Raw genomic sequence first — 8,761 nt, 5'->3', positions numbered from 1 at the left:
AGAATGCTGGACTTACCGTGAGTGAGTGTGGAGTTGTAGAAAGTCACAGGGGTGTAGGACTCCTCAGGAGGGAACCGAGCACTGTGCTGCCACCAAAGCCAAGCTGCACATGCACGAACGAGTTAAAAAGCTGGTTGATAACTGAAACAATGAAGAAATATATTGAACCATAAACAAGAGAGAGAAATGAAGTCGGGGCTGGTGACTCACACTTGCAATCCTAGCTAGTCTAGAGTCTGAGAAGTGAGAATTGTGGTTCAACTGCAGTTCTTGCTAACCAGAGCAGGACAGTTCTTGATGCTCTTAGTTCAAAAAAAAATTTAAAAAAAGCACTGGAGTTGTGGCTCCAGCAGCAGAGAGCCAGTCTTGAACAAACAAAGCTCAGAAACAGTGCTCAGGCTGTAGCTCCATGTCCAGAGATGGGCACTAAGAGAAACAGAGAGAGTGGGGAGGGAGGGAGAGAGAAGGAGAAAAAGAAGGAGGGAGGGAGAGAGAAACACAGAGAGAGATGGAGAGAGGTGGGAGAGAGGGAGAGAAGGAGAAAGGGAGGAAGGGAAGAAGGGAGGGAGAGAAAGGCAGAGAGAGTGAGAGGAGAGAGCGAGAGAGTGAGAGAGTGAGCGAGCAAGAGGGAGGGAGGGAGAGAGAGAGAGAGAGAGAGAGAGAGAGAGATGAACCTGCAACATGCAGCCTAAAACTGCCCAGCCTCGAATGGGCAGTGCTGGGACCTCATTCTGCCCCTAACTCTGCACCTGCGCTCAGAGTTGCAGAATCCTTCTTTGGGTACCCCAGACACACACAGTGTCTTTGGAGGCCTGCCTTGATCATGCATGACTATATCAACCAGGGGAGGATGGGGGTCCCAGCAGCCATCCCTCATTCACTCCCCACTGCTGTCACCCAATCTTGTTTACTTCTTATCATAGTGGTGACCCAGGTGCTTTGTCCCATGTGCACAGCACATCTCCTGGTGGAGGGTCTTTGCTCCCAGGCACAGTGATGTCAAAAAGTGAAGATGCAGAGAGGTCATTAAAAGTTACTTCTCCTGCAGCTGGTGGGAAATGACCCGACCACTGTGGGGCTGAGTCTAGGGAGTGCTGTGGTTTCCACTGGGGAGAACTGAGCACCCAGCACTCACGGCATGTCACTGAGCTACACGGTGACCCCGTCATGTTCAGAGACTGGGACACACTGATTGCCACACTGATTGCGTCCTTCATAGAGTAACCTTGCTGCCATCATAGAAAGCTAGAAAAATGACATAAAATTGTGTTAAGCGGTAACTCATCACCTGAAAATGTGTTCTTAAAAGAGACATGAAATTAACATATATTTATACACAACCCATATTTGTGCTTGTGAGTTTGTATGTGTGTTTATATTTGCCAATCCTGGGGCTTGATTTCAGGGTTTGGGTGCAGTCTCTGAGATTTTGTACTCAAGCCTGCCACTCTACCACTTGAACAGCAGCTCTAATTCTATCTGTTTGATGGATTACTGTAGATAAGCCTGCCCAGGCTTATCTTTGAACCTTGGATCCTCAGATCTTAGCCTTCTGAGTAGTTAGGATAATAGGTGTGAGCCACTGGCACCCAGCTGGTTATTATACTTCCTTGATTTTACATGTCAGCCTAGAGAGGAGTATCAGTGAGACTGTTGTCATCATTGCTACTCAGAGAGTTTGCTCTTTGTGCACAGAAAAGACCCAAATGTGTGTATGTTTACCTTGTTTCCTGCTGCTTTGCCATCAGAGTTGATGTGAGACATTAGTGTTGTTTGGCTGGAGTTTTGGATCTTTTCTGTACAGGATCATGGAATCTGCAAATGGGAATTTCTCTTCTTCAACCCTATTTGGTCTCTTTGGTTTCTTATCATTGCTGTGGTTAAAGTCCAGGCACTAATGAAATAGTATCAGAGACTGGAGAATGAGGTTGCCCTGGACTCTGCCCTTCCTTATACATTCCTGCTCTCTATTTTCACCATTTAGGACAGAGTGAAACTGAACATTTATCACATACAGGCTTTGTGGTGCTGAGGCCTGGCCCTTCTCTTCCTAGTTTCTTCAGGGCTTGTATAATAAAGTGGTGTTGAATATTGTCGGAGGATTTTTGCACATGTATTGATATGGCCGTGTTATTTCTGTCATCTTTCAAAACGTTTTTGAGGGTACACTTAATGTTAGGGCTTGATCTCAAGCTTTGTCATTTTAGGTACTCTATTATTGATTTGTATATATTTGTTTCATTCTATCTTAATTTTATTTTTATCTTCAATGAGAAGAACAGAGAGTTGTCACTCAACCAAGTAGTACAAGAATACATAGCGCCTTGATCAATGTCACCTGGTCATCATTCAACCCCATCTACCCTCAAATATTTGTGAGTTCCTCTGCTTTGGGTTGAATGAAATAGTTTGAGGAGCATTGTTGTTTGTTTCTTTCTAAAGCTCTGACAGTCTTCAGCAATGAATGTGTGAGCTCTGGAGTTTTACTTTGGGGTAGACTTTTTTATGAGAATATACTTTATAATTTATTATGTAGGTGATATACAGAATGGGTGTCCATATCATGTCAGGTAGAGTACATTTCTTTTGTTTAATATCACCTCTTCCCTTGCTCCCTCCATTTTTACCCCCTATCCTTAGACAAGTTACATAGTTCATTTTCCTAATAGTGTCTAGTTAGTACTACTGCTGAATTTGTTCATCCTTTGCGGGTAGCCCATTATTACTTATATTTCCTTGCACACTACAACTTTGTATAAATGGTTTGTATCTTTCTTGTTCATTGTTGGTAGGTTCTATTTTGTATCCAAAATTTATCCAAGGTTGGCACCATAGAAGGCTGTGCTATAAAGAGCACAGTTCAATGGCAGCCTGGACAGAAAAGTCTGTGAGACTTTTATTTCCAACTAACCAGCAAAAAAGCCAGAAGTGGAGCTGTGGCTCAAGTGGGAGCATGTCACTTGGCTAAAATAAGCTTAGACACAACACCCAGGTCCCAAGTTCAAGGCCCAGGACCAGCACAAAGACAAATTACCAAAACAAGAACAACAACAAAACAAACTAAGAAATAAATCCTGTAATAGAAAGGGTCATCCAACAATTTCATCAAGGAGGAAACTCTTGAGAACTCAGCCTATGAGAGTAGACTTACCGTTTTCATTGCATTGCTACTTCCTTGGGGGTAAGAGGGACGCCAGATTCATAAAACTAGTTTGTAACTGAGTCTTCTTTTTCTGTTTCACAGAAAAGTTTGAGGAGTAATGGCGTTAGTTCAACTTTAAAAGTCTTATGCAATTTCACCTTGAATCCATTTGGACCTGAGCCTTTTCTGGTTGGAAGATTGCCAATTACTTCCTCAATCTGATTGGATGTTGTGGGCCTGTTTAAAGGGTCTGTAGCTTTTTGGTTCAGCTTAGGCAGTTTGCATGTCTCTAGAAATTTGTCTGTATGTATTAGATTTTCTATCTTGAGAATAGGTTTATTATTTGGGAAGGGGGGGGGTCAGTTGTGGGGCTTGAACTCTGGGCCTGGGTGCTGTCCCTGAGCTCTTCAGCTTAAGGCCAATGCTCTACTACTTGAGCCGCAGCAGCACTTCTGGTTTTCTGATGGTTTATTGAAGATAAGAATCTCATGAACATTTCCTGCCTGGGCTTGCTTTGAACCTCGATCCTCAGATCTCAGCCTCCTGAGTAGCTAGGATGACAGACACAAGCCTCTGGCATCTGGGGAATATAGGTTTTGAAAATAGGTCTTCATAATCTTTCTAATTTCTTGGATGTCAGTTGTAATGTTTCCTTTGAAATCTGTGTTTTTCTTGATCTGAGTCCTTTCTTTTCGTTTCTATATCAATTTATCCCATGGTTTGTTAATTTATAGATTTTTTAAAAAGAACATGCTTAGTGCTCCACTGATTTTATGTATAGCTTTCTTGTGTCTATTTCATTGATTTCTGTTCTAATCTTTTGTTGTTGTTGTTGTTGTTCCAGTCGTAGGGCTTGAACTCTGGGCCTGAGCACTGTCCCTCAGCTCTTCACCTCAAGCCTAGCGCTCTACCATTTGAGCCACAGGGCCACTTCTGTCTTTTATTTTCTGCTTATGTGGTGCTGAGGAATTGAACCCAGGGCCTCATGCATGCAAGGCAAGCGCTCTAGCACTGAGCCTCCTTCCCAGCCCCTTCTGTTCTAATCTTTACTATCTTTCTCTGTGTAATTCCTTTTGGTTTTGTTAAAGCTGGGTTTTTTTTGTGCCAGTAATGGGGCCTGAACTCTGGGCCTGGCACTGTCCTTCAACTCTTCTGTTCAAGGCTAGTGCCCTACCACTTGAACCACAGTGCCATTTCTGGCTTTTTCTGCTTATGAGGTGCTGAGAAATCGATCCCAAGGCCTCATGCATACAAGGCCAGCACTCTACCACTGAGCAACCTTCCCAGCCTTGTTAAAGGTCTTGAATAAAATACTAGTAATAGAATTTAGAAAGTCTTCAGTCATATTATGACATATTATGATCAACTTTCATCTCAGAGATGCTTGTCACAGAACAGAATCATGGAGATTAGAAGATGTAAGAATATATGCCATTATAGTATCCTTCTCTGCCATTGACGGCATCCTGATTTGGTATTGGCTGCATCCTTTGTCATTGGCTGCATGTTCTGTCTATTTTTTGTTTGTTTTTGTTTTTTTGTTTTTTGTTTGTTTGTTTTTTACCAGTCCTGGGGTCTGAACTCAGGTCCTGGGCACTGCACTGAGCTTCTTTTGCTCAAGGCTAGCATTCTACCACTTGAACCACAGTGCCACATCCAGCTTTTTCTGTGTATGTAGTGCTGAGGAATTGAACCTAGTGCTTCATGTATGCTAGGTTACATTCCCAGTCCTGCATGCTCCTTCTTTATTGACAATATCCTGCTTTGTCACTGGCTGTATCTCTTTTGTTGTTGTTGTTGGATTTTGTTTTGTTTTTTATTTTGCCAGTCTTGGGTCTTGAATTCTGGGTCTGGGCACTGTCCCTGAGCTTCTTTTCCTCAAGGCTAGTCCTCTACCATGGGAGCGATAGCACTACTTCTTTGCTTTTCCTGTGATTAATTGAAGTAAGGGTCTCTCTTTTCTTCCTAGAGTGCTTTAGAACTGAAATGAATCCTGAGTAGCCAGCATTACAGGCATGAGCCATTTATGCTTGGCTCTGGCTCTATCCTTTGACACTGGCTACATCCTGCTCCTCACTGGCTGGATATTGCTTTGCCACTGGACGACCAGCATTCTTAGAGTGATCTAATAAAATTCCATTTAACAAACAGTACTATTAGTAGGAAAGGAATGCAAAGAAAAAAAGATTGTCTAGCCACTGTCTTAATATAACAGAAATATTTTTAATTTTAATAGTGCACAGGAAAAGTATTTCTTTTAACCCACCACTAATTTTTGGGGGGTCGTTCATGAGGCCTGAACTCTGGACCTGGGTACTGTCCCTGAGATTTTCAGCTCAAGGCTAGAGCTCTACCACTTGAGCCACAGCTCCATTTCTGCATTTTTCTGCTTGTGGTGCTGAGGAATCAAACCCAGGCCCTCATGCATTCAAGACAAGCATTCTACCACTGAGCTACCTTCCCAGAACCCACCAGTAATTTTTTAAGCAGCTAAGCAATGGAACACATTTGTACAAACACATACATAAAGGTACCAGAACGTTTAAGAATTACAGTATATCTGAATTTGAACAACACTTCAAGTGCTCAGTACACACAATTTCTTTCCCATGTATATTACTAGGATCTTCACTGTTGTCCAATCAGCCATTGAATGCTTTCTGACAACTGGTAATTCCCATCAAAGAGAGGGAGAGCATACATTTGAAAAAATTTTATTATGCTTCATTAGGAAAAAAGGACACATGGTTGGGTAGCATGATGATAAAATACAAATGATCACGCCCATTTTTGGGATTTTCACTGTGGTGTAAAAGGAATAAAAGGTTGCGATATTGTTGGAGCAATAGAAGAACACGAAACAGCTGACTAACAGTAAGATGGTGTGGGTGGCCTTGTTCTCAGGTGCTGACTGGGAAGCAAGCCTGGGACTGTGGAGGTGCCGGGCTGTCTTGTGGTGTCTGTACAGGAGAGTCACCATATAAAAGCTGGTGGTGATCATGAGGATAACAAACACAAGATCTCGAAATAATAAGATAGAGATGAAATACCATGATCTATTGTCTTCTATCTGCCGAGTCTCACAATATGCATTGGAGATCCCGTGACCAACCAAAGTGAAATTGCTTTTGGCTTTCATAGCTGTAATGACTGGGACATAGATGACCATATTGATGACCCAGAAGAAGAGGAAAGAAGGGAAAATCCACACTGAAGACTTAGATTTAAGCCACACCCACTGGGCATGGCTAGAGCTGATGGTGATGGCCTGAAAAGCACTGAGGAGTGAGGTGGTACAGATGGACAGTCCCCGGGTGACTCTGAAGAAGTACATCACCACCTTGCAGCCCACATCATTCAGAAATCGCTGGATTCCGAAGCATGCTATGATGTCTGGCAACATTGTGAAGGTGAGGTTCAGGATGTTGACCACAGTCAGGTGCATGAAAATGGCATCGATGGGCTTCTTCAGATGACTTTGGAGTAAAAACATGTACAGATAGAGCATGGAGAGCAGGGAGTTCCCCATGACACCAACACACAGCTGGGCTATGAGGAAAAGCCCCCATATTGATGCATCCGAGAACATTGCTAAGGTGTTTGGGAGGTTTGATGTGTAAATAAGCAGGGAGTCTATACAGGAGAGAAAAATCAGCGCACTGGATTATGGATCCATTCCAAATTGAGCTTCACAAATAATATGGAAGATCAAAGTCAGTTTCAGGCCCAGGGGTGGCCCTTCTGGAGTGGGATGCCAAAGACAAAGATTTAGAGAATCTAGAAGACAGAAATGGTTGAGATTATAGAAAAGAAACCCTGTCTCACACCATGGGTCCTAGCGCCTTCACCAGGAAAACTGTGGGCCTGTGGTACACAGAAATTTGGATATTATGATTTCTTTGATCTCCAGATTATTGTATATGCTCTGTGTGTGTGTGTGTGTGTGTGTGTGTGTGTGTGTGTGTGTGTTTGAATTCTTCTAACTTGATCTGAGGGCCTGAATGGTATTCTGTGTTCTTGTATTTTTGCTAAAAGCTACAAGCTTCACCTCCATCTTTATGCTGATTAATTGGAAATAAGTCTCAGAGACATTCCGGCCTGGGCTGGCTTCATATCATGATCCTCATATCTCAACTCCACAAGTGTGAGCCACCAGTGTCCAGCTACAACATCTCATTTGAAAACACATCTAATTAGTAATACATAAGAAAGGTAAGGGACAGACCATTAGTTCAAGCTCCAGCATCCCCAAAGAAATGTTTACTACTTCAGGAAGACTACCAGGTGGAATGTTTCCTGTGAAGAAATAACAAACTGGGGAAAATTCCTGGGTAAACTGTTAAAATAAGCTTCAAAAGAGGAGTGGGCCAAATATATCAGATGTGAACATGGTTTCACACACTCCCTAAAAACTCAGTGCAGCATTGTACTGACCATGGTTCTATTTTAGCATGCCTTGATATGAAATGCAGTCATTATCTTGTGACTCCAGAGATGAAATGCCAGTGTATTTCTGGAGGGAAATGACACAAAAATCTACACAAACCAGTATTGTACGATGATAAAACATTGGGACAATGGTACAGGAGACTAAGATTTAAAATAGGCTTCAGCTCACCCATTACCCTATGCAGCGATCACCGGAGTAGAAGTGAGGAAAATATCACAACAGATACAGGAAATCTCCTGTAATTGACTCAGTATATGTAAGTGATGAACATTTTTATCATGCAGATATCTTGTTCTTGTTTTCATGTTAAAAAATATCTATGGTGTCCCTAGCAATGTATCTATGGGTGTTGAAAATTTTCCATTAAAGTTGGTGGAATAAACTCACTTGCTCTTTGGAGCATTGGATTGTCAATCATGACAAAGTGTGAATGAATACATCAGTGGAACACAGTAGATACTATGTGGAAAAGAAACTATACAATTCGTGGTTGAGAACTGGATGGGAAGATTGGGAAAGGTAAAGTTAGCAGTGGCATTATCCAAAAGGAAATGTAGTGAAGGAGGTGGCACTGTGGCTCAAAGTAGCAGAGCGCTAGCCTGGAGCTTAAAATCTCAGGAGGAGCATGTACACCCTGAGTGCAAGCCTCACACTGACAAATATTTATATTCATTACCTGATTTATGAAATAGTAACCCTTGTATATCAGCTTTATAATAAAAATACAAAATAATATTGAAAATTAAACTGATAAAAACTGGGAAGACTGAAATTCTAACACCTGTCATTTCACAGAATCCATAAACTATAACAAAAACATTTGTAGCCTGGTGCCAGCAGTTCTCTCCTATAGTCCTAGGTACTCAGGAGGCTGAGATCTGAGGATCATGGTTTGAGTCCTAGCCTTGAGTACAAAAACACAGGGACAGAGCCCCGGCCCTGATTCAAGCCACAAGACAGACAAAAATAATTAAATAAACATACATACATACATATATACACACATACATACAAGACATCTGTAGATCAATGAATAAATTGTGAGTAAAACAATTTAGGCCTCTCCCAGGTTACTGCAGCTAAAATCAATCTAGGAAACTGTGAGGTTTCCATGTTCCCTTCAGGAATCATTATTGCCACCCTGATTCAAATTACAACATGCATAGCAG

The 8,761-nt window shown here is 42.0% G+C and overlaps 1 protein-coding gene across 1 annotated transcript; it reads right to left on the bottom strand.

The window, feature by feature from the left end:
• Nucleotides 1–1,149: 1,149 nt before the first annotated feature.
• On the bottom strand, nt 1,150–6,671 carry LOC106000918 (vomeronasal type-1 receptor 4-like). Its single transcript, XM_013036138.1, has 2 exons — nt 5,946–6,671; nt 1,150–1,245 (listed from the first exon to the last, which is right to left on the bottom strand). Exons 1-2 carry the CDS (start codon nt 6,669–6,671, stop codon nt 1,150–1,152), a joined length of 822 nt encoding a protein of 273 aa, XP_012891592.1.
• Nucleotides 6,672–8,761: the final 2,090 nt, after the last annotated feature.

The sequence above is a fragment of the Dipodomys ordii genome, unplaced genomic scaffold, assembly GCF_000151885.1.
Source record: "Dipodomys ordii isolate 6190 unplaced genomic scaffold, Dord_2.0 Scaffold250, whole genome shotgun sequence".
Lineage (NCBI taxonomy): Eukaryota > Metazoa > Chordata > Mammalia > Rodentia > Heteromyidae > Dipodomys > Dipodomys ordii.
This window is presented reverse-complemented; position numbering and strand designations above follow the sequence as displayed.

Excerpts from the sequence above, each read along its gene's own strand:
- LOC106000918 (XM_013036138.1), bottom strand. The coding sequence starts at position 6,671 with ATGGGGAACTCCCTGCTCTCCATGCTCTATCTGTACATGTTTTTACTC. Across the intron at positions 1,246-5,945 it reads TTTATTCCTTTTACACCACA|CTTTCTATGATGGCAGCAAG; the intron begins GTGAAAATCCCA and ends TCATTTTTCTAG.